The following is a 20,831-nucleotide window of genomic DNA, read 5'->3' as shown; positions in this document are numbered from 1 at the left end:
GGAATTTCTAGAGAAGACAAATGCGGTAGGATAGCTATATCCTGTGGGCACACATTTCCTGTAAAGGAGCTGCTTCTGCTAGGATGCTTCAGCTTAGCTGGAAACAGGAGGCACTCATAGGTCTGGAAGTAAAACAGGAATAATAAGGGACAAAGGCTGAGAAAATCTTCAAGTATGAAAGGAAATTCTCATGGGAGAGTTAAAGCCAAAAGTGATGGGAGTGGGAAGCTATGAAGGTCACAAAATACGAGCCACTTAAGGTCCAGCTTCCTAAGACAACAACAGAGCTCTCCCTCTGCTTTCCTACTATTCCACCTTCTGTCTTGTATGTCTCCCAGCCACTACTGTTTGGGTTGTCTTCTTTCTCTGGCAATTGACTCTACAAAACCTCCTCTCTTATTTGCTATACAGTCTAGCAAAGATGTTCTTTGCCCAGAGTTTTATTTCCTCCTGTCCACATTTAGCTTTCAACCTATATACTACCTCTTCCAAAAGGACTTCCTAACCATAGATGCCATTCTAATCTACTCCTGCCGCTCTTCCATGTCCTTTGCACTACTCCTTCAGAAATGTAGGCTTTCCGCAATAAGTGTTGTTGTTGAATTCTAACTTTAAACCATGGTGATCTGATAAAACACAGAGAGTTACTCCATTTTTTTTTTTGTATCTGTGGAGGCTTGTTTTGTTACCAAGTATGTGGTCAATTTTAGAGAAGGTTCCATGAGGTGCTGAGAAGAAGGTATATTCTTTTGTGTTTGGGTGAAATGTTCTGTAGATGTCTGCTAAGTCCATTTGAGTCATGGCATCTGTTATTTTTCTTATTTCTCTGTTAAGTTTCTGTCTGGTTGACTTGTCCATTGGCAAGAGTGGAGTGTTGAAGTCTCCTACCATTAGTGTATGGGGTTTGATGTGTGATTTAAGTTTTAGTAGTATTTCTTTTACATATGTGGCTGCTCTTGTATTAGGGGCATAGATGTTCAGGATTGAGAATTCATCTTGATGGACTGTTCCTATTATGAGTATATAGTGTCCTTCTCCATGTCTTCTGATTGATATTAGTTTGAAATCTATTTTGTTAGATATTAGGATAGCTACACCTGCTTGTTTCTTAGGTTTCTTGTTTCCTCTGGGGTAGTATCTGTCTTTGAGGTTGAAGTGTGTTTCTTGTATACAGCAGAAGGCTGGATCCTGTTATCATATCCAGTCTCATAGCCTGTGTCTTTATAGATTAATTGAGCCCATTGATATTAAAAGATATTAATGACCAGTAGTTATTTCCTGTTATTTTTTGGTAGTAGTGTTTTGTGTGTTTTCCTTCTTTGGGTTTTGCTGGTTATCAGTTGTCTGTGTTTTTATGGGTGCAGTTAGCATCTTTAGGTTGGGGTTTTCCTTCTAGTAATTTCTGTAGGGCTGGGTTTGTGGATACATATTGTTGAAATTTGGCATTGTCACGGAATATCTTGTTTTCTTCATCAATGGTGATTCAAATCTTTGCTGGGTATAGTTGTCTGGGCTTGCATCCGTGGTCTCTTAGTGTCTACAGCACACGTGCCCAGGACCTTCTGACTTTCATAGTTTCCATTAAGAAGTCAGGTATAATTCTGATAGGTTTACCATTATATATTACTTGACCTTTTTCCTTTGCAGCTCTCAATATTCTTTATTTTGTATTTTTAGTGTTTTGATTATTATGTGGCGAGAGGGCTTTTTTTTGGGGGGGGGGGAATCCAGTCTATTTGGTGTTCTGTGTTTCTTGTATCTTCATAGGCATATACTTCTTTAGGCTGAGAAAGTTTTCTTCTATAATTTTGTTGAATATATTTTCTGTGCCTTTGAGCTGGAGCTCTTCTCCTTCTTCTATCCCTATTATTCATAGGTTTGGTCTTTTCATGATGTTCCAGATTTCCTGGATGTTTTGTCTTAAGAATTTCTTAGATTTAATGTTTTCTTTGACTGGAGAACCTATTTCCTCTATAGTATCTTCAACACCTGAGATTCTTTCTTCTATCTCTTGTATTCTGTTGGTTATGTTTGCCTCTGTAGTTCCTTTTTACCCAAATTTTTCACCTCCTGAATTCCCTCAGTTTGTGTTTTCTTTATTGCCTCTATTTCAGTCCTAAGTTTTGAACTGTTTGCTTCCCCTGCTTTTTTTTCTTGGTTTTCTTTGAGGGTTTTGTTAAATTTCTTCCAATTTTTTATTTGTCTTTTCCTCCATTTAAGCAAGTTTTTCATTTCTTCTTTAAACGTCTCCATCATTTTCATAAAGTTACATTTAAAGTCAATTTCTTCTGGGTTAGTATGATCAAGTCTTCCTGTTGTGTGACCACTGGGTTCTGGTGTTACCATGTTGCTTTTTAGGTTGTTGGATGAATTCTTGCACTGGTGCATACCATCTCTTCTTTCGAATGAGACTGGCAGTGTTTTTACATCTTGGTCCAATCCTTGCAGTGACTATCTGAATCTTTGGGAATTGTCCTTGGTCTGCTCTGTACTGTCAATGTCTGTGTCTCAGGGAGCCACTGAAGTCTCTCTCAGCCTGTTCTTCTGGTTTTTTCTCCTGGCTCACTCTCTTGGTTCCCTCAGTGTTGTAGCAAGCTGTTCAGAGTTCCACCGAGGTTGCAGGAGGATAGGCGAGTTTGGGGGTGGGATAGGGCTAGTAGCGTGCAGGGTCTGGAAGATGGTGGTGGCCTAATTTCAAAAAAACTCTCCTGCTGGCTGGCTAGAGAAGCCAAATAAGTTGGGGGAGGAGCCCGGGGTTTTGTCCCACTGTGGAAGTTCTAGAGAGTGAGGTATCGGACCGCATGGCTGTTCATTTAGCTCTTAGTCCCCTCAGTATTTCAGCAGGCTGTGTTTCAGAGTTCCACTGAGGTTGTAGAAGGATAGACAAGACAAGTTTAGGGGTGTGATGGGGCTAGTAGCTCACAGGGTCCCATTGCTGGATATTCTATACTGTTTATTACCACAGGTCTGCAGTGCTCATGATGAAGGCCCCAAGTGGAGGCATGTGCCTGCTACTGTAGTTTTAATGAGGAACATCCTCCACAGGCTCAGGTGTTTGAACATGTGGCTTGGTGAAAGTGGTGTTGTTTGTGGTTTATGAATGCTTATAGTGTTTCTCAATCTTCTGTAACTTTAAGCCCTTATTAATTCTTTTTATCTGCACATCACTTTCAGTCATGGTGTTTTATCACAGCAACAAAAAGGTAATGGAGACAGCTAATAATCTTCTTTGTTCTGTCAATGCGATGAATGGCTCCTCACAGCCAAGAGCCAGATGGGCCACTGTAGTCAGTAACTCTAATCCAGAAATAAATCTTTAAAGGAGAAAACCCATAGCTAGAGAAAGCTTTACTTTGTTGGCACCAAGTGCTGGAGGAACCGCCTGATGCCAACAGAGCTGGAACCTACCAGAAGTTCTCCTTGCTTCCTTGTGTGGCTTCTATGTGCCTTCCACTAACAAAGCTGGATGTCAGGTTAGCAGGCAAGAGACTGTCCTCAAGAGTGAAGGTGACCAGCACACTCGGAGGAAAGTAATGCATCATGGGTGTGCAATGCCTTTGAATATTTTTCCAGCACTTGGACTTTAAATGACACCCACACAGTGATGATTCCTACAATTGCACTTCCAGTCCATTCCCTTTTCCCAGGCCCCAGGAGCACAGGACAGTAGTCAGTGGGCTCTGACCGCAGACATGGCAAGGCTCCACACTCACCTCTTGATTCCCCTCTCCCAAAATGATCAATTTTCCCATGTATTTAAAACTACTCCAAAAGAAAGTTTACTAAAAGTAAACAAGTGGGGGCTGGAGAGACAGCTCAGTGTTTAAGAGCACTGACCCACATGGCAGCTCGCAACTGAATGTAACTCCAGTTCCAGGGACTGGACAGAGGCATTCATGCAGGCAGAACACCAGTGCATGTTAAATAAAAATATATTTAAAAATCAATAATAAATACACGCAAAGAGAAATTAAATAAAATCACTTAAAACCTACTAAAAAGAACATGGCAAACTTGATTACAGCCTCTAACACCAAAAGCCTTTAAGTGATATCTTTCTTTCCCACATTCCAGGTACTGTTGGGCAAAGCCCATGGTCTCACAATAGGCACTTCTTAACCTGATCCCAGCAGTGATCTGCCTTCAGCTAGAGACTGTGGCAATAGCCATGCCCAGGTAAACAACTGTCTGTGGCACTCTGCTTAAAACCCCTGCCGTGGAGTAAAAGCTGCAGTCCTCGTTTTAGACTTCACAGCCTTGTACTTTGGAGTACCTCCCTGTTGTCAGCTCATCCAGCCCCCTTTTTGTATTCTGCACCTGGGAGGCCGACCTCCCCTAGTCCTCTCCAGATGAGGCATTGGCCCATCTTCTTTCACTGCCACAACTTTCTTACTTATACCTGACCTGACTTGAAGGCTCCCCAAAGCATCACCTTTCCATTAAGACTTACTCTTGCCATCTTGTTGGAAGTGACAGCTTACCCTTTCCACCATGCAGTTCCTCCTCATTCCCTTGAGCTCTTCATTTGCCATCATAGCATGTCCACAAAACCCTAACTACCCATGTCATTCATTCTTCTCAGCATGCTCCTCTTGTTCAAGTTTTTTTTAAATGTAATTTAATTTTATGGCCTATTTTGTTCCCTGTTGAGTTCCAGTTCTAAATTCTAATACAGAGAGTGCCAAAGTGCCAAGTAGGGTAAAATGAATTCTATGGAAAACAAAATGTTAGTGTGATTTATATTCCATTACACTCATATCCTTTAAAATTAGGCTATGTAAAGCACACAAATCAAGTAACAGATTGGAGATATTTGTTTAACAACATCCCAGTTACACCACACTATTATACCATGATAGAGGCAACTTCCAAAAAGTTTTTGTATGCACTGTCTTGAACAAGTAAAGCATGAACTAGAACTTGATGAGAATAACCTGCACTCTGTCTTCTTTTGACTTCACTCGTTTTTACAGTCCCTTTTAAATCTAGACTGAACTTTTTTTTTAAAAAAAAAAGTTAGATTCAACCCTAGTGCGACTATTTAGTTACATAGTTGCCTAAAAATGGGATATCAGAAATTATGACAGGAATATAAGTCATATCAACCTCTGGTTGCAATGGATAAATAGAACACTTTTTGTAAAGATGAAGATATATTCATACACTTTTGGTACTTTTTTTAAGCAAAGGGAGGTATAAAATTTGATATAAATAACAAGGGAAATTAACTTACATAATTCCTTAGTAAGTTTACTGTAGAGTTCCAGGTATGTGGGTTTGTATGTTTGTACACATTTGGGGGGGGGTAGTAGAATTCGCTGGTATTTCATAATGATTTCTTAGGAAGTTAAGAAAAAAACTAGGGTTTAAGGTCATTTTATTAGTCTGATATCCAATCAACTGTATATGTAATATGACACAGCAAAAAAAAAAAAAAAATCCTCTGCCCATCAGTTATCTACTAACTTTTTAAGATCTGTTCTCTAATCAAGCATATACAAATACGCCCAGACCCATGTACCCCAGTACATAGACATGCATGTTCAAAAGCACTGACACAAAACTGGTATAATTGTTTTATAACTATTTTAATACCTCATAATTTGGTGATGATTGTACAAAGCAGGGAAAAAGGAAGTTACACTAGCTTAAAAATAAAGGGCACCTTAATCTTTAGTTACTAATTTCTAAGTGAATAGGTCAGTTGATCAGAGTATTATATAGTGATGTTGAAGAGCAGTTTAGGTTCAGATGCAGGATTACTAACTTTACAGAAGTGGGGGCACCCAACCTACTTCATCATCATCACTTATGCCTGGCAATGCTCAGGCAGGATGGGCAGCCTGTTTATGGTGGCTCTCCAGCTGGAGAAGGAAGTAAGCAGTTACTGCAAACTGACAGGCAGGTACCACCTGCTCCTTAGTAAATCAAAGCTTCAATCTTCTAGACGAGGTCACAGATGAAAAATAACCTCCCATGAGAATTGCAATGTACTTGCCCTCAACTGCCACTGGCTCCTGAGGCTAGAGAATGGAGTCATGAGTAAATCAACAACAGGCTGTTTTCATGCACTACTGAGTAGTCTATAGAGGAGAGGTACATCTTGACAACTGTGTTTTCATGCACTACTGAGTAGTCTATAGAGGAGAGGTACATCTTGACAACAGTGGGGCTGGAAGGTGGTGTTGAAGCTAGTGGAGTCTTTAGCCTTGAAAAGTGATTTAAAAACTTGTAGGTTTTCTATGCTTAAATGATGCAGTATATGGTGCCAATCTGAGGAGGGAGCGAATACCTACTTAACTTCTTACTGGATAATTCTAGGAATGCTCATTATTGAAAAATAACCCAAAACTTACACTGGGGAATTAGGGAATCAACAGTATGACATTCTTCTGGATTATGTAGACACTCTTCAAACCGAAGGCTAAAAATAGAATCCCTTCAAGTTATCTTGTTAATGGCCAGGTCAATGGTTTACACTTATGATCATAATTTCCAAAATTGACTATACAAATTTCAATTTCTGCTACCCAGACTAGGTCACTACATAACCCATGGTTCTAGTAGAACAAATTCCAAGCCCATTGAGTAAGCATTTTTTATTTAGCCATCTAACACTGCTACCTAAATATGGACTAGAAGTCACTGAGTTTCTAAGCTCACTTTCTCTTAGTGACAGTGCTTAATTCAGACACCATAGTTGTCTCTCTCTACTGTAAAGGTGCCATGACTGACATTACTCTCCCATTTTGTTATTAAAGGGTCTCGGAACTTGCTCATCACATGAATATTGTTATCTAATTAATGAAACTGGTAGTTTAACATAAATAACCTAAACAATGGTTCCCAAACATAGCTGTCCCAGAGCCTCACCTTGCACCTATAAATGCACTGTCTTCAGATGGGCAACTTCCCCATCCTAAGTTTCCCTTGGATGCTGGTGAGCAATTTGGTTAAAAATTTAGGCCTGGCTACTCTTCTCGAGCATTTAGTTTGTGGAAGTCTTCTCTAACCTTGGTAACAACCAATAAATCTTCACTCCCTTGAAATGGACTGTTCCTTTAATGAGCTCAATTCAGCTTAATAAATATGGACACTTTCTAACAAACAGGAATACATTTTTTTTGCTTAAAAATAGCTTTTTTTTTTTTTAAGGAATATTGCAAAAACATTTCGTGGGCAACCTCTGAAACTAGACCAAGATCTTCGCCAGGCTTTCCAGCACCCCTTTCATTTAAACATCACAGTTGCAATGTCTTGTTTTATTACACACATGCTGTGCTGCTTGCTGCATCAGAACACACTGAAATTGTCTTTACCTCACTCCATACCATGCTCTTTAGCTAAACTTCTCACTCTTGTTTCTTCTCTATCTTTAAAACATCAGGTCAGTAGTTACTTCACAAATCTAGGCTAATGTATAGAAAATTAACTCCATAGGTATTGAGCTCTCTCTCTCTCTCTTTTTTTTTTTTTTTACAAACAATAGTAAATATATACCAAGATACACACTACAATTTTATATGCATGCTGTTTCAGTATCAAGGCACTATAAGTCAACACAAACTTTTACCAAAATATATGACAAGAAAAATCTGTAAAATCCAAATTCAACTTGTACATATCACTGATTCCTGGAGACGAAACATCAATTATTAAAAACACAGGCTTTTGAATGAACACAGGCTTTAGAACGAGACTTGTGTAGAAATTCTAGCACTACACTTAGTGGGATTTTGCACACATCTCTTTTTCCAGACTCTTGTTTTTCTGGTTTTAACCAGCAAAAGAAACTGGGACCTAGAAATTGCAGTGATGTAAGCAGCAAGTCTGTGCATTCATCTTTTAATACATGTAAATCACCACATGGTTGGCACACTTCATTTCCATAAAATTCTACACCATACATGCTAATTGTAGTAAGATTATTTACCCTATTCCCAGGGAGGGGGGACTACTTTAGAAGAAATTTTCATTGAAACTAAAACAAACTTCATTAAGTAGATTGTGACAAGATTATAAATGATATGAAAATAACATTTACCATTAATTTACAGCCATGCATTTCGAAATTTTTAAAAGGTAATATATTCTACCTTCAGATGGCCTTCAGAATTAAAACACAAGGAAGATGAAAAAAGAACAAGGCTCTGAGCTAGGAAGTAATGAAAATGGTATACTGAATAGAATCTTAGAGCCAACAAGGTCTCTATACATACTGTTCACTTACACAAGGGCATACTTGGTAATTACCAGTTGTATTAAATGTACGAAACAAAGCTCCTGAATTGGTACTTGAAGGCGCCACCTTAAGTTTTCCAGGTAAACTGTCTACAAGCTTTTGTTGATGCCAGAGTGAATTTTGTTGCACAAATTTTAATTTAGGAAGCTCAATGCTTCTAAGACCTGCCACACTTGGGGCTTAGAGTGCCATATCCCCCACAACAGATCCTGTTAAAGCACTCATTCAGAAATCACAACAGGGAAAAAAAATTGGAGAATCACAATCTTGGCACTGCAAGAACTATGCACATTAAAGTTTTATGCTATGTGAGTTGTAAACTTTATTAGAATGTAGAAACTTGATTTCATTAACTAGAAACACCGCACACAATACTAGGAGCTTCTTGTGTACTTTAAATCTAACACTTCAAGGCATTTCAGCACAGCACACTTAGGAACAAGTTAGATGCAACTATCAAGAATGAAATTACTTACGTCAATTTACAAATGTGCCATTTAAATATTTTGTTCAAGTTCTCCCAAGAACTAGCTTCATGACCAGTTATTATATTGTCATTTTGGGTCCTATACCTTCTAGATTTGGTATATAAAAAAACCATGCAATAAGGAATTTGTAAAATATAATCACTTACCTTGTAACCCCCACACTTAATTCTTATAACTAAGAATTTTAGGGTTTATTTTCCTTTAAATGGACATTTTCCAAAATAGTAGCCATTATTAGCTTGCTTCTGTTCTGATGTTGGCATCAGCAAATATTGGCCAACAAAAACATGCAGAATTCTACTGATATACATTTCCACGTTACATCCATTGCTTCATGCAAATGAAGTACAGTGACAGATTTAAATGGAAATCCCATCCATTTCAGGGGACATAAACAAGCTCCAGTCTTAGCTTAGAATTAAACTAAGGTCCAAATTTCGGCTTAGGCATTTTTTAAGCAGCTACCCTGAACAACACTGGTATAATGGTTATGTCAAATGATATGACAACTAAATGAACAACAAACTGTTCCCACAAGTCACCTGTGACTTGACCATTTCTGCTCTTGTGACTAGAAATGATTTATAATTTCATTTACACTGCCCCCTTTCTTACATTTTCCATTACCAATAGAACACAAAAATAGTTACCAAATAAAGTGCCACCACACGGTGTAACATTTTACAAATAATACACAGAGGCTTTCCTTCGAAGACTGCAAGAACCTTATGTTGTGTAAAGCATAACATAAATAATTAGGCTACTTTCAAAGGATAGTAGAGAGACAAGGGCAAAATCTTATATTATTTGTTTAAAGTGAATACTCAAAAATTAAAACCAAAGAAACACTGTATAGACTTAACAAAAAACATTAATACCCAAGTAGCAGAATTAGGTATTCAGAAGCCTAAGATGTCAGTCAGGGTACTACTTTTAGGAAATGTACACATTATTTATAAGAGCACTGGTTCTTAGCTAATCCTCCCCATCCATCCAGCATATTGAGAAAACAGAAGCCAACAATGCTTCACTGTTCAAGATTTCCAGGTTTTGAAATGGTGCCTCCCTGCCCAGTACTTACAATGCCCCATATATGCATCCCTTCAATTCCCTGGTTAAATTCACTGACATAAAGAATCCTTGCAATCATAACCATTTTCTTTTTATTTTGTAAGGCTGTTTCCTAATTGTAATAAATTTTCAATTTTTAAATTGACAATTTAAAAATAAATTGCTGTCCTCATGAAAAACGACAGCAAAGAATTACAACATTTAATGAACAGAGGTGACATCATTTTTGTAGCTGGAAAAATTATCCAACTTCCCTAAAATTCGAGTCACAAAAAATTTAGTCACATTATTTTTTTTCAAAACATTAAAAGTAGATAAAAATGTCAATGACCTATTGCTGAGGAGAAACATCAAAATGCATCACAAGAATTTGGTAAGGTAGCAGAAGCAGCATTCCCCAGCAAATCTACTTTAACTCAGAAGCAAGCCATCTAGAAGCACAAGTATCAAATCTTCATGTCCCTACACACATGCTAGACCTGATCTGCACAGCCACACTGAAAATGACATCAACGAGCTAGTACTTTGTTTTTAATGTCTGACTTAGGAGACTTCATAACAGAAGCTTTCATAGCCTCCTCAATTGCTGACAACCAGAACTGTCCTCACTTTCAAAGTGTTAAAGAGCAGCTTTCTTAGTTAAAATTCCAACTATACGAGAAAGCGACTCTTCAGTGTTCTGTGGTACCTGTGCAAGCACAGCAATGTCCATATTGATAACATCTTCACTGTCTCATGAAAAGGTGGGAAACATGTAGAAACCAAGATCATAGGGCTTAAATTGTACAGCACAGATAAAAGCAATTTAAATGAAATAAAAACATATCTGCAGGCCTAAAAGGGAAATTATAATCCAAGACGCATGGGGAAAATATTTATGTGGAGTTTTTAATCCATATTAGAATTCAGTTACTGTAACTTCACCATCAACGTAAACAGAAACCATCTTCTGAGACATACATTCTAATAAGCATAGCAACAGTATTGATGTTCAATGGGGGAGTTGGTTATTTGAACTCAGTAACATTTCATTTTTCTGACAGAAATCTACAGTGGTTTCCTCCAATTACATATCTAAAACATTACCTTGTAAGAGAAAAAAAATGAAATTAAATAAAATGCAAGATAAAAATACTCTGATGTTAAAGCAAACTATAATCCTTGGCAGATAAATTGGGTAGGAAACAACTTCAGTGATGGTTGGAAGCACAGAGCAATGGACACAAATCTCCAGCACAAAGCACATCTCTGGAAACATGAAAATGACTCTTCAGAAGACAACAGAGAGCTAAATACCCAAGAATCATCACATTTGAAAAATATTGCTTAACACTTTCCAAAACACAGCTGCAAGAACTGAAGACTTCCTTCAAACTACCAAGTGAATCTATTTATTGCAATTTTAGATAGCATTTTGAAATAATTAATGGTGTACCAGTTTCACCAAAATATATATATTTAAATTGTGTTTGTGTGTGTGTGTGTTTGTGTGGGGGGGGGCAGAGAGAGAGAGAGATGAGGGCTAAGTTATTTATAAACAAAGGGTAGAATGTATGTGCTTTTCAAAGGGACTGAATTAAATATAACCAGCTGCCACCTTTGTGCTCTGACATACTTGAATTAGTGTGTATGTGAATACTAAATTCGTTTTTCTGTCTACAATAAATGAAATAAAAACACCACCCTATACAATCCACTATTAGCAGTAAGTACAACAGCAAAAAATTATTGTACAATTTATACATACTAAAATATTTTCTTTCTCTAGAAATAACTCAGAGTAAAACCTAGTCATCTTAGAACTTAATTTGGAAAACCTCAAATTACAATAGGGACAAAACAACTCAGGGTGTGTACTCATGTCCAAACAAAGGTTCTTGGTCATAAGGCTGAAAGATTAATAAGTGCATGTGGTAGGATAAAGCATGCGCCAATTGTATGCCTGGGTCTTTGTATATTTATCAAACCTTTAAACAATACCAGCTAAGGAAATGTCACAAGCAGAGCAAGAAAACTGGGAACTTTGTATGTCTTTTGCCATTTTTGCTACCCAACTTACACAATGCGCAAAGTGCTAATAAGCAACACTACAGAAACACATTTACATCAACACTGAAGACCTGGGAAAATGAAATCCAACAATTTTATTTTAATGAGCTGTGTTTTCTAAATTTGTTTTATTTTTTTTCCTGTTTTCATACAATATTGAAAACAAAACGCGGCACATTCACATTTTCCCGAGGAACTGTAAAGATGACCTCTACAGGGATAACGTTGGAAAGCCTGAAGCTCAATCAACTGATGTTGAAAACTCTCAGAGGGAGGAGAGGCTTGATCTGAGTGGTCTATAACATGTACTGCAATTTAACAGAAGAGATGGTCGTCTTAATAGTAATGATTTAAAAGAACTTCCCAGTCCATGCGAAGAGTACAGTCCAAGAATAAATCAAATTTCTGAATGCATTTTATGCTACGTATGTGTATACTTTGCGATCCTCAGGGGTTCGTGCCAAATATTCTCTCTCAATAAGTCCTTCAATACGTTTCTTAATAACAACTGGACTTGGTAAGAATCGAGCCTTCAACTGTTGAGTTACCTAAAAAGAGAAAGTACAAACTAATTTTTAACTAAAACACTTCTACATAAACACACAAAAACCCTCTTTTACTAGAGCTGACATGCCATTTTAAAGCTAAGATCATGATTTAGTGACTGTACAACTAAATTAGACAATATAGACACACCAGGCACGGTGACTAACATCTATAATCACAGCAATAGGGAACATAAGGTAAGAGTACTCTGCATCAACCTAACAAATAGATAAAATGACTGAAACAGGAAAAAAAAAAAACACAAGGAAAAACTTTACTTGAAAATGTTATAGATGGTTAGAACACACTGCCATGTGTCAAAATGTGAACAATAAAGAATATTAGTTGGATTTCACTAATCTGACAATATACCAGCATAAAGTGTAATCATTTTGATGATGGTATTACTAACTTCTGGGTTATTTTTCCAGCTTACGGAACCTGGGTAGCACAGTATGTGATGTACAACACAAGCTCTGGATCCAAGTTGCCTGGGTTCAAATTCCTGATTCATATTCGTCCAGCTCTGGGATCTCAGAGATGAGTTAATGGATAAAATAACTTTCAGCAATGGCTGCCAATACTACGAACAATTGTCGTCATTTGTTCCAGCTGCAGTCAGATCCTAAACATGGTGCTTCCAGTAATAAATTAACTGTAGCAGCCAGTCTACTGCTATCAATCATTGTGTATGTATATAAAGTAAATAAATATACTTGTCTAATGCTTTTAACTACAATGTAAGCTGTTTCATTTTATAAAGGAAAATAAGAAGTTGGTATTAACAATTAGTACCAGAACCAGAGAGAATCTAAACATCTGTCCTCAAAGCTTATGAACATTTCAATAATCCACCCTGACTCATCCATCCACCTGTAATCCAGGTTTTCTTTAATTCTTGTTGATTAAGGTTGTTTTCCCACAAGAATCAGTTATTAGAAATTCTGGGATGTGAAATTTCAGCACTCTACTATGCAGCTCCTATCTATCCTCCTTCCACAATTACCATTATAGCATCAAAAGCCTTGCACCTGGCAGGTAGTTCTCCTTTTCCAACCTATCCTCACAGTGCATTTAATACACCTGCTAATTAAAAAAGTAAGGAACAAAAACAAAAATCTTGCTACCATCCACTTGAAATTATCTATCCTTAAGTATTTTTCAGACTGTGAATAGCTGGTTTGGACACAGCCTCCTTCCTTACAGGGCCTAGACTGTATTCAAGACTACTTCAACTTTCGACTCTTGGTTTCTTTGGTCCTATTTTATAAGCATTGTTATTAGTATAAACTAGGAGTATCAGTTGCACTCACAGGTCAAATACCACCTAATACTTGTTTTTATGATATAAATCACTTATATCTAGTCACACTTGCATGTGCTGCTTCTAGCTGCCCTCAGGCTAAAACTGGCCTTTTATAAAGGTTTGGAAATCCTACTACAAATTTATAATGAAAATCACCGCTCCGTTGTAGACAGAATCGCTAATTTCAATGTGTTCCTTCTTTTCCAACCTTGGTGCTACAACAACGCAGAACCACTACCCTGTTTTCCACAGGGACAAGAAAGAAGCCATCTCATTTTAGTTTGATTTGATACTCATCTTCCTGCCTGACATAGTGTTTATCTACTCCTTCACTGCTTGGTCAGCACAGACTATGTGCTCTACTGTGTTCTCAGGAAAAGGCGCATTTTGTTACTGCCCACTATTCCTACTACCAGCAACCAATATTCACCCTTCCTTTCCCAGATTTTAATACCTCCTTGTCCTAACTAACCACAATATACGCACATCAACAATCTCCATTCAGAAGAAAAGGGCAAATTACAGAACTCCTAATCCTACCACTTAGTTTTCTAGATTTCTTCTTTCTGCCTATTACCAGGAACCATGGTCTCAAAGTACAAACTCTTGGTGGTTTCCATACTCACTTACTTCCCCGGTATGGCATCAACTATCTACTCTTACTAGACCAGTGAAAATATATGGCAAAATTAATTTAATCACGTTTGCCGAAACAGTCATTCATCTAAGCTTTATGGTTTCTACAATTATTGACCACCCACTCGTGGTCATTCCTTGCTGTATAAAACCATACTTATAAGTTTGTTGTTCTCTTTGGAAGGGCATCATATTTGAACATGTTTCATAATCACCTACATAGAGCCTGTTAAAGGCCAGATTGCTGACCCAAGAATTTCTGATTCAGTAGGTCTGGGTAGACTGGGAACCTCTATCTCTAACACTGGTTCAGAAAAAAAAAAAAAACAAACAAAAAAAAAAAACAAAACCCTTTAAAACCAGCGCTCACTGGCTTCCTCTCAGTGTCATTAGGCATTCTCATTGTTCCTGAATGTGGTACTATAGAACTCTTTCTTGCAGTGTTTTCCTTCTGTTATTTTCCATGTTACGCCTGAACAATTTATAATATAAATCCAGTTTTGTCTATATGCCTACATAATGTGAATTCATAATTTAGTGTCTAGCCTTCACGTTTTAACTGACTTTCAATGCTCTAATGGACTCCCACAAACGCCAGTGTACAACAAAGACAAATGTGCAAACCATTACAACTAAGATACCGATCACAGAATCACACCACTCTTTCTCACTATAAAGTTAAGGAGCCCAACCTCTGTTTATTCACTCAAGCCAGAAACCCAGAAAGCTAAACTCTTCCTTCTCATTTCTCAGTTAATAAACTGTCAGACCTATTTGTTTAAATTCTTAAACAAAGCTTTTGTTATCCGACTATGTTAATGACCCCTCATGGGTCTTGTTTCCTAATTAGTGAAGAGGTCCTCAAAAAAACGGTAACATTACTACTAAAAATACAGGTGATCTGTTTAAAAAGGTACACTGGTGTGCAGGTGTTTCATTATGCAGTGTCTTGCTCGTAGGAAGCAGTGTTGTGTGAAAATGATGCCAATATGGCTCCAAGCATCCTTACCTCTGCTACTAAAACATTGTGCTGCATCTTCTTCCTAGACTTCATTATTCGCACTATAGCAGCTTCTATCTCATGCTTCCTGTCATCATCTACTTTCTGTCTTGTTTCTTTCCTCTCTGGGTCGGATTCACCTTGTTTGGCTGCAACTAAAATAAAAATAAAGGTATGTGTCAGAAGAAATACATTAAAAATTTGGCTTACACGAAAATATAATATAATTTACTATTATTCAGAGAAAAATCCATCTCAACAAGAGTACACATACAAATTAACACACAATAAGCAAGCATTCACACTCACCTCAATTATATACTTTTTTTTTTTGTCTAATTAGAAGATAGTTTTAAATAGGAAAATAAAGCCAAAAATAAAAAAAAAAAAAGAGTTCTGCTTGGCTAGAACTCATTATTTAGACCAGGATGTCCTCAAACTCAGACATTCATCTGCTTTGGCCTCCTGACTTCTATTAAATTTGTATTCCACACATGCCTGGCTGAAAGTCAATTATTCATAGGCCAGAATAATTTCTATCCTGGCAAAATTAACAGTACATAATTTGTACATTGTTCATGGCTTTCAAACCTCAACTCTTTCTTTTCCGTCATGGCTTCAAGTATTATTTCAACAAAAACCTTTCGGATAGATAGTCAAGTATTTGCTCTACCTCATAAGACATCACAGGAGAGGGAAGAGGAGGTGTTGTCAAGATTCCAACAGTTAAAACTATTATAATGCAGTACTACAGACTGCTGTAAAAAGAATTCTATAGCAATGAAATACTTTTTTCCAATTCCTTGGATTCTATTACCTAATATTTTCATAATTCTCATCATACATTTACTCTGTATTCTAACCTTTGGGAGAGTCTCACTCTGCCCTTCTTATAGTATTCAAAATAACCAGCAAGGTGCAAAATAAAGACCTAATATACAACTATGCCATAATTGATGTAGCAAAAACAAGACCCACCTGTTGTGTTATCAGGCCCTTAAAAGGAGATAAGAATGAAACTTTGAACTCAAACTAGAAAATCTCACAGAGGCAAATGGCTGACTTATGCACAGACATTATGTAGCAGATTTATAATTTATATTATTCTGGTAAACACAAACATTTAGATACTTGTAGGAAAAGTTCCTTGATAAGAATACTGCTTTCTGCAGGGGACATGGCTCAGTGTTAAGAAGCATGTAGCCTAGTGTATGTGAGTTTCTGTATTAAAGCCCTGGTATGTTATCTAATCTCACCTATCCCTCTAGCCTATCTAATACAATCAAACCATGTATCTGTTTTTCATTCAAACACACATAAGAAGACACATGGAAAAGAGAAAACTGCATTCAACAGCATTTAGGTAAGAAAAAAAAAGGTAAAGCAATTAAAAATAATCTACACAAAGAATTACCCCCTCATGAGGTCAATGAGGGGTATGGGTTTAGATTATTTAGATTAAGAGAAATAAAAAAAAAATAATTAGTAATGTGGATATCCTCAAAGAATCCTAGCTCCAAAAAGAACCTTTGAGACAAAAGAGAATATACAATAGACAAAATATGAAATTATCTTTCTTGAGTGTGATACCATATTTAGAATGATGGAGGAAAATATTTTACTTCAAGGAGGCATGTGTGCTGAGGTATTGTCTGTGTACTAATATTAACCTTGAAACCAGGAAGCAGGATGCTTTAATTCTAAACATTGGAAAGGAAGGATTGGCTTTTTGCCATTTACAAACAGAAAATAAAAACCTAACACAGATTATATATACTGAAGAGTATTTTCAGTATCAGCATAGAAGGCAGTACTAAAAATTGTTCACAATGGTGTTATTTATGCTTTTAAATTAAAGGTAATACTCGTTTTACAATTCTAAAACCTAGAGAAAGTACCTAAAGATCAATCCTTTAGGTAACAACCAATTTTAAAAATCTGTAAAACAGCCTTAAAAGACTTCTGACTACCAGTCAGAAACAATTACACCATTACTGCTAAGCAATCTGTAGGGCTATGTCTCATTTGCATTTTGGGTTCAGCATTTTGCTATGCTCAGGTATCCACACACCCCACTTCCCTTCTTAGAAGCAAGCACAATCATACCACAGACATTATTTTTGTTAACAATGAAACTATTACTCTTTAAAAGGAAGAATCCCAATAGATGAAGAATATTTTTCTATGTAAAAATACATGATTTTTAAGAGTAAAACTTGAATTGCAGGTACCTGTTTGAATCTTGACTCTGTGTAGTTTGGATGTGAACTGATCATTAACTGTAAATATGTGGCCACTTTCTATCTCCTTTGACTTGGGTTCTTTTGTGAGGACCCGCTGTGTTGGTTTACCACAGGCGAGGGACTGGAGGGCTCTAACAAGTTCTCTTTCAGGGATATCTGTCTCTTGTTGAATTTCCTGAAATTTCATTAGATTTGACATAATTAGATTCCCCCCCAAGATTAAAAGTACATTAATCAGCAAATAAATAGACCAAGCAGTGGCTAGTGAAAGGTAATTCCATTAAAGAATTAATTTACAATAAAAAATGTCCTGAATATTATGACTTGCTACTAAAATCTCATTATTTGAACAAACTATATAAACTGTTAAAGACAAGGGGATTTCTGCTTCAGAAGTACAATGTGTTCTCTAAAAATGCCATCTGTAGGCACCACCAGGAACTTGACAGCATTCAGGTAATACTGCTACAATAGTCAGTCTCAGGAATATTTACTATATTCCTTCCAAGATCACTTTGTTCAAGCTTTCATTATGAAAACAAACATTAGAACCTAAATTAAACCATATTTACTGCCTCTGGGATCAAAGTAAGATTTGACTACTGAAAATTAACACACAAAAATCTTAAGATAACTATTCTGAGGTCTAGGCAATTACTAAAATACAATTTTATATTGAGAAAAATAAAAACACTTGGGGAAAGAGTTGTGAGTAATTTTTAACCCACTGTGCTCATGTCAGTAGGATAACAGAGTTCTGCACACTCACATGACTTACTACTACACATACATCTATGGAACATGAAGTACATAAAGTCAAGATTCTGTCAAGTGTTATCTTACACATACATATCTCTGCTTCAAATAATGTTTATTACTATTGTAGACATTACAAACAATATATGAATTAACAGAAAGCTAAATAGGTCTTATTATTAAACTATAGATGGCTAGTTCTAACATAAGTTACTTATACTGAAAGATTTGAAAATACTATCTTAGGTGGTATCTTTATTTATGCTCACATATCAGGTTCCTATATGCATTTACCTAGAATCTATCTTCGTATGTGATATAAAGGTAGTAAAGTCCCTTGACTGTCCTCTAACACATCCAAAAATATTCAGACTGACCTAAAATGATAAATTTACCATATCTGAAGTATTAAAAGGTATAAACCAATTTGTTTCTGGGTTCTTATTTTGTTCAAACAAGTTCTTCATCTATGACTTTTATTGTAATACCAGCACTTAGGAGACACAGGCAGGATGTCATGAATTTAGACACCTGTCTGGGCTATATGATAACTCATCTTGAAGGAATATATTTAAAACAGAAAGTAATTTTATGCTTTGTTATTAAGATTCCCCACCACCAATCCAAGACCCATTTCCTTCCAATAATGTTCTGTTTATAGGCTGGGCAGTAGTGGTGCACACACCTTTAATCCCAGCACTTGGGAGCCAGATGCAGGAGAATCTCTAAGTTTGAGGCCAGCCTGCTTTACAGAGTCAGTTCTAGGACAGACAGGGTCACACAAGAAACTCTATCTCAAAAAAATCAAGAAAGAAAAAAGAAAAAAAAAAGAAAAGAAAAAGAAAAACAAAAGTCTTGTTTAGTCTTGTGCACTTTCTTATTCACATAAACCCTGGGATTGGTTTATCAAGTTCATAAAAAATAAATGTTTAGTTTTAAATTTCTTTGAACTTATAGGTGACTTAAAAAAATTGACCATATAATATGAGTCCTCCCATTCTAGAACCTTCCATAATTTTTCCTTTTAAAAGCAAAATTGATATAAATCCTGGTATAAATCCTCTATTTCTTGCTGCAATGACTATATTATGTTTATGATTCTTGATAATTCTTTTCTTCATGTCATAAGCTATGAAAAGCTTGCTTACAGAAAGTGTCATTTTTCCACACCACTCTTCTGAGAATGTTTTCTTGTGATTGTCACACACTATCAAGCTCACAATCAAATAATATCCATAAATGTAAATGTTTATTATTTCACATTTATCACTTTCACTTTTTTCTTTTGTTAATAATTCAAGGACCTGCAGAGGAACTGTGGTAGCAAAGGTAGGTATCGCACCAATTCTCAATGGTGCTGTCCTGTTATGATGTTTAGAATTCTCTTTATGACAACTAAGAAAACTTTCACCCTATTTAGACGGCTAAGAGGCCTATATTTCAGCAGTGAATATGAAGACTAACTTTAAGCACCAATTGCTTTTTGCCTTAAATGGTGTGTGGCAACTAAACATCTGTGTAATATCGTACGATTACAATTTAACTGTCTTAACACATTATTCTCATGCAGATCCTTCTCTGTATTCCAAGAAGAGTACTACATAGACACATACATCATTTTTCAACATGCATCTGTAACAGAGCTCACATCTTTTTCCTTTTTCAGCTTTGGTAACACAGTTGTTTCATGTAGAGATTTATTTCAAGAATTCAACATCTATTCTGCTGTGTCTAAATTCTTTATACAGTTTCAATTGTACCTTGTTATGTAATCTTTTATATCTCTTTTAACTATTTTACTAGTTGATAAATATGTAGGGAATTATTAAGACTACACACATCTATTTTTCTATCAATATGTTAAAATATTTCCTTCTAGCTTGTGGCATTACACTTACCACCGATGACTGCTATCCATTTCATATCAACTACACCCCTTTCCCACCGAGTTTCTCTGTGTAGCCCTGGCTCTCCTTGAACTCAGAGATCTGACTGTCTCTGCCTTTCTTGTGCTGTAAAGGCATGTCATCACCACACCCAGCACTGGATATGTTTATTGGCTTTCCACTTCAATTATATTTGACATTAGGGTTCAAATTAGCTCTTATACTTGAGAATCAGAAAAATTTTTAAAAAGCATACTATAGAGCCTTAATATAAGAATTACTACTCATGTTGCTTTCAAAAACCAAATATTAGTTACTAAAACTAAGGATATAAGCTACTATTCTATGATCCTAGTAACTATTTTAGATTTCAATGAAGTTTATTAAAAAACACATAAGAAAAACCTCATTTAAAAACTTTATTACTTCAACTCCAAAAAATCAGTTGCCTTCCTATACACTAAGGATAAGGAAACAGAGAGGGAAATCACAGAAGCATCACCTTTCACGATAGCCACAAAGAGCATAAAATATCTTGGGGTAACCCTGACCAAGGAAGTGAAAGATCTATTTGACAAGAACTTCAAGTCTTTGAAGAAAGAAATAGA

General features: G+C 36.4%; 1 protein-coding gene across 3 annotated transcripts in view; it reads right to left on the bottom strand.

The window, feature by feature from the left end:
* Positions 1-11,926: 11,926 nt before the first annotated feature.
* Positions 11,927-20,831, bottom strand: part of Cul3 (cullin 3) — an 82,323-nt gene continuing 73,418 nt past the window's right edge. For all 3 annotated transcript variants that reach the window (XM_050161089.1, XM_050161090.1, XM_050161091.1), the window contains 3 exons: positions 17,570-17,756; positions 15,348-15,493; positions 11,927-12,398 (listed from right to left, as the gene is read on the bottom strand). In XM_050161089.1, coding sequence (XP_050017046.1) covers positions 12,267-12,398; positions 15,348-15,493; positions 17,570-17,756 — 465 coding nt within the window. In that variant the 3' untranslated portion in view covers positions 11,927-12,266. The remainder of the gene's footprint in view (positions 12,399-15,347; positions 15,494-17,569; positions 17,757-20,831) is intronic.

This window comes from Alexandromys fortis, unplaced genomic scaffold (genome assembly GCF_014885135.2).
Source record: "Alexandromys fortis isolate MF-2015 unplaced genomic scaffold, M_Fortis_MF-2015_v1.1 scaffold_98, whole genome shotgun sequence".
Classification (NCBI taxonomy): domain Eukaryota; kingdom Metazoa; phylum Chordata; class Mammalia; order Rodentia; family Cricetidae; genus Alexandromys; species Alexandromys fortis.
This window is presented reverse-complemented; position numbering and strand designations above follow the sequence as displayed.